This window comes from Solanum stenotomum, chromosome 6 (assembly GCF_019186545.1).
Source record: "Solanum stenotomum isolate F172 chromosome 6, ASM1918654v1, whole genome shotgun sequence".
NCBI lineage: Eukaryota > Viridiplantae > Streptophyta > Magnoliopsida > Solanales > Solanaceae > Solanum > Solanum stenotomum.
This window is the reverse complement of record NC_064287.1, coordinates 59901878-59915244: the sequence shown is the minus strand read 5'-3', so window position 1 is coordinate 59915244 and position 13367 is coordinate 59901878. Positions and strand designations below refer to the sequence as shown.

The following is a 13367-nucleotide window of genomic DNA, read 5'->3' as shown; positions in this document are numbered from 1 at the left end:
ACTTTGGAGCAACCTACTCAGACAAATGTACCTTGACCTAATGACTTTAGAGCGACCTACGTTCAAAAGCTACATTCACATGATTCATAATTTGGCTATGTTCTTCATTTAAGTGTATTTGTGGTTTAGATATTAAGAAAACAAATAAGATACATGCATTGTTGTAACGATTGTGTTATATTACATACTTTAGTTTCTAAAGTGCAATGTTAATTTAAAAGAAATAGAATGTCATCATTCTGATCGTGACTTGAAAAAAGAAAGAAGAGAAGGAACTTGATTTTCTCGAAACAACAAAAGAAAAATAAAAAAATAAATTGTCAAGAATGGGATTTGAACCCATGCCCTTTCGGACCAGTACCTGAAACTGGCGCCTTAGACCAACTCGGCCATCTTGACATTTATTTGAATAATTCAAAAAACAATTATATATATCATATTTTTTCTTCCATTTCTTTTTAGCAATTCAAATATTGATGCTTGAATTTCCTTGATGCGACATTTGTGCATTATTACTTTTAATATAACAATTATATTTAGGAGAGCACTTTCGATGAGCCCTACATGAATCGCATCTGAATTAGCTGATTAAGTAAATTTCGAACACCAGACGATTAAATAGAAAAAGAAGGAAATAAAACAAAAATTTGGCTAGTTCATTGGCTAATTGGTTTTCGGCATGTGAATGGTCAAAACTATGTTAGTCTTTAATTTTGCCTTCAAATAAATGGTCTCTAGTTTTTGTCTTTATTATAGATATATATTGATACATTTATTATTCGCACGAATGAAGTTATATATATATATATATATATATATATATATATATATATACACACACTTATTAAGAAAGATGATACAATGCATTTTACTATTGTTATGCATGCAAATGTAGTGTATTTCGATACAGAGATTTATATACGTGAGGATACTTATTATAATGTATTTCACTATATTATGCACACAAATATAATTTATTATGCTATGTTTTGAAACCAAAAATGCTTCAACATTTCGTAACTAAACAAAATCTCGCTATTTTTTTAAAAATCTAAAGGTAAAATAACACTAATTACGAAATTCTGTTACATGACACAACATACTAAGGCTCTATATTTACCTAAAAATTTCTATTCCCTCTATCCCAACTTATGTGACACCTTTTTTTTTTAGTCCGTCCCAAAAATAACGTTATTTTGACAACTATTTAATGACAACATCTTCATTTTATCAATAACACTTCATTGTGAAGAACAATCAACTAAAAACAAACAACTAACTTTAATAAGATCAAATAATTAAACCTAACAAAGTCTTTTTTTTTATTTTTTAAATTTCATATTCCATCAAACGATGTCACGTAAATTAAGATCGAGGGAGTAATATATTTTGGATTGGATTGGGCCACAAATATATATCCATTAGCTGAATAAAGCCCATTTATTGCTGCCATCTGTTCATCATTGTATAGTGTAAAAAATGTTGTAAATCTGGTCTCTCTCTCCTTCTCCCATCTTCCCCTGAATCTTGATATTTTCCTTAATCTCTCCAAAACCCAAAAACATAATCATTTGATTCCTATATTTTTTTCTACCAAAATTTTCAAATCACCCCATTTTTAAGAGCTGTTTGATTCATTGATCTGGTGTTCTTGATTTGATCACACCACTTTATAGATTGATAAAGGAATGTAGCATTTTGATCATTATAAAGAATTGGGTATGTGCCTTTTGTCAAAAAGATTGAACTTTTATTACCCAATTCTCTTGCTTATTAGTTTCTAATTATCATTGTTTAGTTAAATATGCATTTTTTTGAGCTTGAAACTGATAAAGATTGAATTTTTTTTCCAGCTTTGTACCAGTTTTTCTTTGTTTCATCCTGAAATGGAAATATGGGTTGATTTAGGAATATCCTAAAAAAAGGGTGGTGGTTGCTAATTGTATTTAGTATTATGTCCATTTTTATCTTGAATTGGTAAATGCCAAAATTATATGATTTTTAAGTGTTACTCTCTCAGTTTCGATTTATGTTACTATATGTTGTTTTTTGTACTTTGGTTATAGTAGTATTATGTTTTTAGTTATTTATTTTTTTCAGAATGCTTTCTTTATTTTGTCTTGGCTTCTTCACTTTTGTTATTTCTTTTCTCGAACTGCTTTGATATACTTGTCCTTGAGCTCGGGGTCTATCGGAGACAACCTCTCTACCTACTAAGGTAGGGTAAGGTTTGTGTATACTCTACCCTCCTCAAACTCCACCTGTATGATGTTGTTGTTGTTATTGTTACTCCCTCTGTTTTAATTTGTTTGTCTTACTTTTCTTCTTAGTCTTTCCGAAAAAAATGTCTCTTTCCTTTTTTGACAACTTCTTAATTCCTACTTTTCACCTGATATGTTTAAGATCATAAGATTAAAGCACATTTTGGTACTCGTAACAAGATTCAAAAATTTCTTTGCTTTCTTAAATTCTTTGAAATGGAGGGAGTAAAAGATGTTGCACTAGGAGTAAAAGATGTTGCACTAGAAGTAGTTATGTCAGACTTAGTAATTATTGTCTGTCTTGTTTGAGTCATACAAAATATTTTGAAAGTTCTTTTTATTAGACATGATGAGACAACTTATGCAGTGTAGCTTATTGTTGAAATTATTTACTACAAGGGTCCCATATAGGAAAACATGTAGGATACTGTTCTTCTATCTTAAAGGTCAATTTCCTTTTAATTGGTAAAGTCATTTACATGTGGATGGGGCCTCTTTTCCTGTTCATGGTTGAACAGACTGAGTGAGGGTGTTTTTTTTTTTCCTTTTTTTTTGATAAGGAATATGTTGCTTTGACTCTTCAAAAATATTATCGTACCCGTATCGGATCCTCCAAAGTGCACAACTTTTGGAAGATGTGGCACACACTTATCAGTTTTTTCAAGAGTCCGAGCAGCAATATTCGAATAAATTTGGAGAGATCAGTTAGACATGTTTTTTTTTCCAATTCCTGGTAAGGAATCTACTACATAATGAAGGTTAAAAAAAATTAAACTATTTGTTAGCCAGTTTGCCTTGAAGTATTAGTTAGTATATGTGTAGTATCTTATTCTACTAATTTTCACTATTGTCTGTTATTTCATTTGTTCCATTTATCTTGCCATTATATTGTCTTTTTTTTTATTTCTATCATGTTTTGATTACTTTTATTTTGAGTCGAGGGTCTATGGAAACAACCTCTCTACCACATAAAGGTAGGGGTAAGTTGTGCGTACATCCTAACCTCCCCAAACCTCACTTGTGGGATTACACTAGTATGTTGTTGTTGTTAGCCATTTTTAGGGAGTACTACTACTACTTGCAGAAGGTTGCACTTTCTGTTTATTGGTATGATATTAAGTCTTTGTTATAGGAAGAACGAAGTTAGCTAGTTACAGAGAGTCATGTAACAAATGATTTATATAAACGACACAAAATAATTGGGATTAAAATATCCCTTCTACAGGTAAGTAGAGATTTATAGAACGCTTGATATTCCATAAAGGATATGAATGAAATAGACCTAAACAGAACGAATGGTATACAAGATTTATATGGCCAATCTGATTATTGTACCCGGTGTTGATGCAATTTTGGATACAATGTGAGATCTCAACAATCTATAATTATGTGTTATCACACTGGCTTAGAGCAAGCATTTACGAAATCTTTGATGACTGATCAAAAGAGAAAGATCTATATAGCATTCCAGTGTTTGGGGATTGAGGTGTAGTCAATTGATTTGATTAAGTTTCATAGAAAGATGCATGTACTTGTAATCTAGGGCAACTGTGATATAGAGATTATGCTCCGTTTGCCCTTATGAAACATTCATACTGAAGTAGTACCCCCAAAGGGATTGCCCCGGCAGTTGAAGATGTTGGAGTGGCGACATTAGGAAATAAGGCTTCAATGCTAACTAGGTGAATTTTCTTATCTGCCTATGACTAAGTCGACTGAGTTACTCGTTACATGTGTTGGTGGAAGGTAGCAGGAACTTTGTAAATTATTAAATCATAGTCAAGGTGTACGTATGTTGACCAGACACCATCGATCTCAAATAATGCAGTTTGTAGGAGATAGAACTTCTGTTGGTCGAGGTGGCTTTAGCTTAAAATGGAGTGTTCAAGAGGAACTAGAAGTGGTGGGAATTCTAATTTTCATATAGATCTTTTTTAGAAGTGTGGACTCCTTTTCATATTGGTTTTTATATATCCGCTACTCAGGTAGAGGGTCCATCAGGAACTGCCTCTCTACCTTCACAAGGTAGGGCTGCGTATATAGTACACACTACCCTCCCTAGACTTCACTTGTGGGACTACTTTGGGTATGTTGTTGTTGTTGTATGTTTCCAGAAGTACAAGTGCCAATTTTGTGTCAGTCGTCAGCTATGGCTGATTTGCACATGATTAAAAAAACACGAGCAGTCTTTTATTTTGACAGAAACCTTACAATACTGCAATTTAAATCTCTAATACTTTCAGTTATAGGGGAAAGAGGACGAAATGTAGTAAACTGTACAATGCTGAACTTCAAGATTCTTCAATCAATTACAGCTCATGTATAAACTTCTAGTCATTAATGTATGAAATTTAATAGTCTTCGGATAGTTATTGAAATTTTACAGCACCAACAGTTCTATGGTCGTAGCATCCTTCCCAACTACTGAGATTTTTTACTTATTTTCAGAGAAGGTGACCAATCTCTCCCTACTCACCAAAAAAGCACATGCAAAGTGTGTTGGTGATTGTTTGTCTTTTCACTGACTTTATTGAGCAATAGTTTGTAACGTAACATGGTATAATCAGGTAAAACCTATAGCGAATTAGGTGAGTTTTGGAAACTTCTTTAGGTCCAAAAGATTGTTCTTAAGTATGTCATCAAGTTGATTTTTCAAATGGTCACTCAACTAATAGTTGTTATCTCAGAAAGTCACTTTGTTTGTTGAAGAAAATTGGAATCAATAAGAAAGGTGACTTTCTCAGATAATGACCATTAGTTGAGTGATCATCTAAGAAATCAACCCATATGTAATCTTAGAATACTACAACAGCAACTACTACTACTACACCTCAATCCCATGCTAGTTGATGATGTCATTTTAGAATCTAAAACTTAATTTTCCACGAAATTTCAGAGTGCTTGATTTCCATCATATTAATTTCAGGTTTTGAGCTTAATACTTGGCGGCAAGAAGCAAGGGAGTGGGAGCTTAGCACGGGGTGGGACACTTTATTCTTTACTGAAATTTTAAGTTTCTGATGCTTTGCTTTTGTGCAGATATTTAAAAGTGATCACTTTCCTTTTAGGACTGAATTTGAACTCGAAGAAGTAACTTCAGTGACTGGAGGGAAGTTGTAGTTCATGGTGCTTTGCAAGTCCACTTTGAATATTTTTCCGCGACTCCTCATCTCCTGATAGAACTTTTACCGCTGAGACTTCTTTCTTCTTTACTTTAGCTATTTCCTTCTGTAGTCGACCCCTGCCTTTGAAGTTTTTTTCCGAGGGCCTATACCTGCTCATTCTTTACTTTTCTTTATTTCGCGGCATAAATAAGTAGTTACGATGTTCTAGCTTCCCATTTTATGTGGTGAAGAAGATGGCACACAATTCCGAGGAAGAAAAAAAAGAGGACTACCTTTTCAAAATTGTATTGATTGGTGATTCTGCAGTTGGTAAATCGAATTTGCTTGCTAGATTCGCTAGAGATGAATTCTATCCAAACTCAAAATCGACAATTGGAGTAGAATTTCAGACTCAAAAGATAAACATAAATGGAAAGGAGGTCAAAGCGCAGATATGGGATACGGCTGGTCAAGAACGATTTAGAGCAGTTACTTCTGCATATTACAGAGGTGCAGTTGGAGCTCTTCTGGTTTATGATATTAGTAGGCGCCTGACTTTCGAAAACATTGGTCGATGGCTTAACGAGCTTCAGAGTAAGCAGCATGCTATTGATTTGTTTTGTTGTTTTAGTTTATATTTGTTTTACTAGATACTTGTTTGTTTTATCATTTTAGTTTGAAATTGCCTAAATTTCATGCTCCACGTTTAAGGTACTTGAGGAAGGTCTGCACTGGATTTTGTTTCAATATAGCTCAATAGTTGAGAATTAGGGTAGAAGGTTAGTAGGTTACAGTAGAGCATTTTCTCGCTTACCCACCCCTACTAGTAGTCATACTATTTCTCATGTAACTTCTTGTCCGTCGATTTTTGTCACTAATCTATTGTCTCTTGTACTTCTATTATCGCACTTTTGGTGTACTTGCTATTCCTTTTTTCAAAATCTTTTATCATGCTTTCTATAGTATTTTGCCATGATCCCTTCACTTCAGTTATTTCTTTTTCGATCTGCTTTGATATGCTTTTCATTGAGCCAAGGGTCTAGCGGAAACAACCTCTCTACCTCCCAAGGTAGTGGTAAGGTCTGCGTACACTCTATTCACCCCACACGCCACTTGTGGGATTACACCGGGTATGTTATTGTTGCTGTAGTTGAGAATTTTGTATCGGCAGAGATCATTCCATGTCATTAACGCATAATCTTTTTTGTCAACGGTACATTAAGTTCATCTGTTGGATTATGCATTGTGCTCCCATATGATTCTCTGGGTTGGTTAGATTGTTTGGAAGGCACCGTTGTCTTATGCTGCTCGGACTCTATGAAATTGTTGTTGCACCCGCATGGATTTTGAGGATTTGACATGCACACATCGACATTTTAAAGAATTCGAGCAACATAGCATGTATCCTTGATGTACTTGTCCCTAAAATTGCTCATAAAATAAAGCAACATACATGACAGCTTCAATTTTCAGGATCTTTACGTAACTGATAGCATCATTTTTGACTTGTATCTTTACTCTGTTAACAGCTCATTCGGACATGAATGTGGTTATAATACTCGTTGGCAACAAGTCTGATCTCAAAGACGCCAGGGAAGTTACAACAGCTGAAGGCAAAGCATTGGCAGAGGCGAAAGGTCTATTTTTCATCGAAACTTCAGCTTTGGATTCATCGAATGTAACTTCTGCTTTCCAGACAGTTGTTAGGGAGATCTATAATATTCTGAGCAGGAAAGTTATTCAATCTCAAGAGCTCCAGAAAAAGGACTCGGGCCGACTAGCAAATGGTAAGTCTGTGGTTTTGCAGGCTGATGATGGAAATCAAGAAACAGTTGCAGAAACAAAGAAAGGTGGATGTTGTTCATCGTAAGTAAAATAATCTATATGGAGTCGTCTTCAATGTGGGACTTCTTGGCGTGAATTCAGATTTACTCTGGCCTCAATACAGGTACTGGACACCGAGTGAGAGGTAAAAAAAAGAAAGTAAACAATTCCTATTTTTAGTCCTAAGACATGTCAATATCACTTCTCCCATGATGTAATTCAGTTTCTGTTGGTTGAAGAAGAAGTTTACAGGACAAACTTTTTCTTTAGAAAATGTAAATGATCTCAAGGGGAGAAGAACATTTTTTTTTACTGTTTTTGGAGTTTCTAGTTTTGTATAATTCAATTTGTTGTCTGTGCTTCAATCTGCCCTTTGTTTCTTTCTTTGATTTGTCTTATTAGTCGTTTCGATATTATTTGATTGAAATTTGAATAAAAAGAAGTATTATTTGTTGATGAAAAAGGATATTTAGAAGTTTAAGTTTTATTTGGACATAAAAATAAAGTTGAAGTTTTGTGAGTGAAAACTTAAAAAAAACTTTAGAAACTTGTATTTCAATTACCAAGTCCTATTTTTTATTTTATTTATATCGTCATGCATGGACCAGTGTCGTAACTATAACTGTCCTAATATAGCAAAATTTATTATCTGGTAAGTTCTTACCCGCACAAAAACCGTAATCTACGGTCTTGAAGAGAGACTCGATGAAAGAGACATATCTGCAAAGATGCGGACTACTTGCATCTAGACAAAAAGACCTTATGAAACTTCATTATTTTCTCTTTGGGACTAACTTTGGGCCTTTCGCAGTTTAGTTGGCCGTTAGGCCGCACCTTCCGGTATAACTACCTAGTTACTAACCTATCTTCGACATCCCCTCTTACTTAATCAAAATACACTTATATACACATAAGTGGTTCGAACATCACTGTTATCGAAAAATATGCTGGAGATATTATTTTCTAATGTATTTAGATGAAAAATTTATGACCCTTGTTTGTAGTAGGTTACAACTCCCCAACAACTTCAACCCAAAATTCAAGAAATTAGTTATATATAATACACTATTTATTATTGGCATTCCAAAATTTCATGTTAGCCAAATAATGTATTTTCTCCATCACATTCTTTTTAAACCATAGAAATTTGTAGCAAATATACCATTCATTTCTTTGGCCTTCTAATTTACACATTCTTTTTATTTTAAAAAAAAATCTATATAAACAAATCCCTTCATTTTCTTTTTTTAATATAAAAAACACAAGCAAGAATCTTTCAAAGAGAAAGAAGGGAAAAGAAAGAAGAAACAAAAATCTTTCTTTTTCCTTCTTCTCTTTTCAATCAAAATACAAAACATATATATATTTTTATAAATCATTCACACAAAAAAAAATATTATTTTCTCTAATTTGTTGTTTATTACAAATATGGCCAGCAGTAAAATGATTACTTTGATATTGATCTTTTGCCTGTTTGTGGCTACAAATGCAACAACAAAAATTACAAATGTAGCACTTGAAAAGAGCAATAATATGAATTATTCTCTAACACAATGTTATTATGAATGCTTGCAAATTAGAGTTTTCACATTGACTGATTGCCAAAAAGAATGCAGAAAAGCTTGTAAAAAGCACAACAACAACCTTGTATAAGGGCGTCAAATCGTGATCGTGAAAATATATGAGAGAGGAAATAATCAAATATTTTTGGAACATTTTTTTTTAATGTAAAACGTACAACAAGGGAATTGAATCGCGATTGAAGACATACAAGGGGGAGATAATCAAAGATTCTTGAATATATTTTTGATGTATCATTTTTGTGAAAGGTAGAATTTTTTTTCCAATATATAAATAATTTCTTTTCTTAATGTTGTTGTTTTTTTTCTTTTTTAGGTGTTTTTTTTGTATGTGTATCCTTGTAAATTGTGTATTTTATGTACATTTTGCATTCATAATTATTTTGTTTAAATTAAATTAAAGATGTTTTTGTTTTCATAAATGTTGCCTTGGTTAAGCCCATGATCCAAAATTAAAAGAAGGATTCACTTTCTGAAATTCAAGAAAAATAATGGTTAAATTAATCGTTGACTATCAATATATCGACCTTGAACTATCAGGTCATGACTTCTGCTCGTTGTATACCTTGATCCCCTACTAGCTATATAAAGGTTTTTTAACGATTAACAAAAAGAGTACTCAACGAAAACAATATATCACAAAGATCACAAATTACTTCTCCCTTTCTCCTTAATGTTGAAGCACTGATATCGGAACCTCCAAAAATGCTTCACTTTTTGTTAGATTTGGACACACATGCAACAATATTTTTGAAGAGCCCGAACATCATAACTTTTAAAACTGGTGAAATGATCTAAGCATTTTATTGCTACAGATGGACTATTACAATCATTTGGTACTAAAATCATTAGTTTAAGCTATTAAATAGCAGAAAACAAAACATAACTTCACACAGTTATGTGACTAAATCTGTGTATGACGTCTTTACATTGTCAGTGTATATTAGTTAATAACAGTAATGTTGTTTGCTACAATCATCACCTCGGTTTAGGCCAAAGAAGCAATGTCACACATAGGCTGAATGGAGAGCCAATGACCTCGTTGGTCACGGTTGGCTTTCAAGTCCAGGCCACTGCTCCGGGCCTTGGCCCAATGAGTTGAACATTGGCTCTGATACCAACAACCTTGGGCCCAACTCACACCCGAAAGTTAACTATTGAGGTGGGAGAGCCCAAGTAATTTAAAAGTCCCACGACAGCTCCCCATTCATCCGATGTGGGAACACATGATTATAACACAATCTATTTTTATCTATGAAGATCCCACCGGAGTTCCTTCTATTATGATAGAGACTAGATTAGAATCATTCTCAACCGATCTAGCAAAACACTATCATTACTTCATGCTCATTCCAAGCACGAAATACCATTTGTACAGACAAGAATCCCCTTCGTTACATGATTTCATCTTCATATAGATAGATATAGGATCTACAGGACAACCAAAGAATCAAATTTGATATGATATCACTACTACTTTGTAACTGTTTGACACAACTAGTAAGCCTTGATGCAATGATTGATACAACTCATAAATCAAAAAAGAGATAAAACATAGAAAGCAAAAGAGACAAGAACATTTCCAATGTCTAACTTTGTTTAGATGTTTTCTGCTAAATTCATGTCCACAAATGTGAAGATGCACAATTCTATTTCAAAGTTCACTATTTTATTTCCAATGTTGACATGTACACGCCTAAGATTTTCGTTTGTCCTACATCTCGTAAAATCAAAAAGGTAAACATATCAAGATCATGTAGGGAGAGATTTACATCTTAGACGACAGTCATCTCCAAGCTGAAGAAGTCGCTAAAGCTCTGTTCTTCCATCCAAGATAAAGCGCGCCTTTGTTCTCTGCAAATCGATAATTTGGGCTAAACTCTTTCAACACACCATTGATGGCTTCACCAACTGATGGACTCAAGGGGCATGGAGTAAATCCGGCCATTGTAAGTCTCATACTCCACTTTCCAAAAACTTCGTGTCTTTCCACTCTGTCAGCCCCCTCACAAGCTATTATGTTGACAATGTCTCGTGCCACACAATGCGCCTCTGCATTGATCCTTTGCTTGTCATCCCCCGGGCGACCTGCATCAATTGACTCGAACATTGCGGTGTAGTAATCCAGAGTTTCACGGAATCTTGGAAGGAAAGCAGAAGTGTTGGTGTTAGATTCTTGTTCGACAAGGGTGACTATTTTCGGGGACAAGCTCTTAACCAGTCTGAGTAGACGGTCTCGATGGTTTACAGTGGTTACACTCTCGTCTGGCATGTGGTGCAGCACGTACGGGAAGTTAACTGCCAAGGCTTCTCCATGTCTAATTTGAAGGTTTTCTAGCTGAACCTCACAGCCCGATATAGCAGCAGCATGGAATTCAAAAGGCACTCCACATGATTCAGCAGCTTTTGCTAGCCTTTCACCTACTAGGTGAAGTCCACCACCGCGTGCATGAGCTGATTGGGAATCATCAACACCTGTGATGTGGACAGATGGGGGTCCACCAGGCCAATGAGCAAGATTTTGCATAAGGAACACCCATTGACTTCCTTGTGCAATTTGAAAATCTATTATATGGATTCTGCTCTCATTCCTCATGGCTTCTTCAATCACAACGTTGGCGGATGTGTAAGCGAATCTGTAGTAGGGGCAGATGTGATAGAGGACTTGCATGTAAGAGATCAATTCTGAACCAGTTGGTTCCTTGCACTTGAGCATTTTGTATATGTTACTTCCCGAAGAATATATTCTTGCTTTGAGTCCTTCCAACATGTATGCGCTTAATCGTTGCATAGGTTCCCCGGAAACCGATACCTTTTGCTCTAAGACATTTATCAGAGCATCTCTAGCTGTGACATCGGCATCCGATACCTTTTGCCCTAAGACATTCATCTGAGCATCTCTAGCTGTGACTTCGACATCGGATATTGCTTCAGCACAGGCAAGAAGCAGCTCTTTCATGTCCAAGCTCGGTGCAATTTCCAATACTCGATTCCACTTTGAAGGTTTTGAGACCTCACCATTGAAAGAGCAACTGCTGTCTTCATCAATATCAGAACCAGGCCCTAGCAAATTATTCGCCATCTCCCTTAGCACATGCTTCAGTTCATTGCCATCATTCATTACTGAACACCCGCTCAAGGGTGAACCATAAGTGTTGTCTGAGGAATGGTGCTGATCCGAGATGTACGACTGAGAACACTGAGGAGAGAACGGACTCCAGTTGGACGAGACGCTAACAGCAGGAGGCGAATCATAGCTGACATAACCAGCATCAGGCAGTGAGTCCAGAGTGAAAAACTTTTCATTCTGTGTCTGATAAGAGAGCTGTGTCCCCGAGCTGCTAGTATCGCTGGAATTGTTGTTAACTACATGGTAAGGGCTATAATATTGCTCAAAGTTCGCCGTTGGCTGATGGCACAACTTGTGAACTCCGCCTGATGATTGAGGTATCTGGGATGCGTGCATCTTGGGATCAGTCACGCGCTCTCTTCAAATTGGCTAAGATGCTGAACAACTGCTCCAAGCTATCGATGTCTCTTCGTTAAAAGTAGTGACAGTCTCAGAAGCTTTCAACAGATACGTCGAATGTCATAACCAACAAAATCTGCCAATAAAAAAAATCATGTATCAGTATACTTGATGAAACTAGAATTTGGTAAAATGCAGTAAAGCTAACAGGAGATTTCTCATAAAAGAACCAAGAAGCTTTTCAAAGAACAAAAAATGTAAAATCTCAACGTATACCAGACGGAAAAAGACACACCAACACAAGTAAGAAGGCATCCACATCTTCTTATCACAGTGTATGAATCAGAAGTGTCAGCAAAATAACAAATTTCTATAGACTGACAGTGTAAAAAAGAATTTACGCTACAACAAATAGTGAGATTTGTAACCTCGAGAAAAGCAGGTAACCTGCTACAACATCTTAAAATACACGGCTACAGTAAAGTCAGTATTGTGTTAAATCCAATAAACAGGTACAACAAACTGCACGAAGACAATGGACAGTTCATCAAATCAAAACATCACAAACTCCACAGATATTTATATTTCACATTCTACGGCCCTTCACCAAATATAATACACCTATGGCGATATGAACAGAAGTGAAAAGGATAAAACCCCACACACGGACACAGTGGGGGAAAGACAATCTTTACCTCTAAACCAGAATGTGTAATTAGTCAGACAGATCAAGGAAAGAACAAAGGATAAAACAAAAGGCGATAATTAATGAAGTTGGTTTTAGATGCCAAATTGAGGGAAACAGAATTGGAAAAGATAAAACGGAACAAACTCACATCCAAAAAAGAAAAAGAAAGAAAGACAGCTAATGAAGATTAATTCATTATCATTATCTGTAACTACTAAATAAAGTAATTAAAAAGAGTATTAAATGAAGTGACAAAATTACCAAAGATTCACAAGCTTATCAACAAAAGTATTAAAAATTAAAATCAAATTCATTCTTAGAAATAGAAAAGTGTACTAGAAAGAGCCAATTTTCAGATATCTGAATAATTGCTATGCCCAACATCAAATTTCCATTAATATACAGACAAAAAAAAAGATCTTCAAATTCACAACCCCACCC

General features: G+C 35.0%; 2 protein-coding genes and 1 non-coding gene across 4 annotated transcripts in view; 1 reads left to right on the top strand and 2 right to left on the bottom strand.

Moving 5' to 3' along the window:
• Positions 1-318: 318 nt before the first annotated feature.
• TRNAL-CAG (transfer RNA leucine (anticodon CAG)) lies at positions 319-399 on the bottom strand. Its single transcript has one exon. It is a non-coding gene; the product is annotated as a tRNA-Leu (tRNA).
• A 1073-nt stretch (positions 400-1472) lies between these two features.
• LOC125868003 (ras-related protein RABA5a-like) lies at positions 1473-7519 on the top strand. Of its 2 annotated transcripts, XM_049548597.1 has the most exons (4): positions 1473-1719; positions 5188-5242; positions 5330-5959; positions 6895-7519. In XM_049548597.1, the coding sequence occupies exons 3-4, from the start codon at positions 5620-5622 to the stop codon at positions 7233-7235; spliced, it is 681 nt and encodes a 226-aa protein (XP_049404554.1). In that variant the 5' UTR covers positions 1473-1719; positions 5188-5242; positions 5330-5619; the 3' UTR covers positions 7236-7519. The 2 variants fall into 2 exon arrangements, with proteins under 2 accessions (XP_049404554.1, XP_049404553.1); XM_049548596.1 differs by having other exon boundaries at positions 5188-5959.
• Positions 7520-10348: 2829 nt separating this feature from the next.
• Positions 10349-13367, bottom strand: part of LOC125867265 (scarecrow-like protein 13) — a 9593-nt gene continuing 6574 nt past the window's right edge. Inside the window, exon 2 of the mRNA XM_049547700.1 lies at positions 10349-12374. Coding sequence (XP_049403657.1) covers positions 10556-12235 — 1680 coding nt within the window. The 5' untranslated portion in view covers positions 12236-12374 and the 3' untranslated portion in view covers positions 10349-10555. The remainder of the gene's footprint in view (positions 12375-13367) is intronic.

Bases quoted from the DNA above. Each gene is read 5' to 3' on its own strand.
- LOC125868003 (XM_049548597.1), top strand. From the start codon at position 5,620: ATGGCACACAATTCCGAGGAAGAAAAAAAAGAGGACTACCTTTTCAAA. The intron at 5,960-6,894 runs GTAAGCAGCATG...CTCTGTTAACAG, and splicing joins ATGGCTTAACGAGCTTCAGA to CTCATTCGGACATGAATGTG.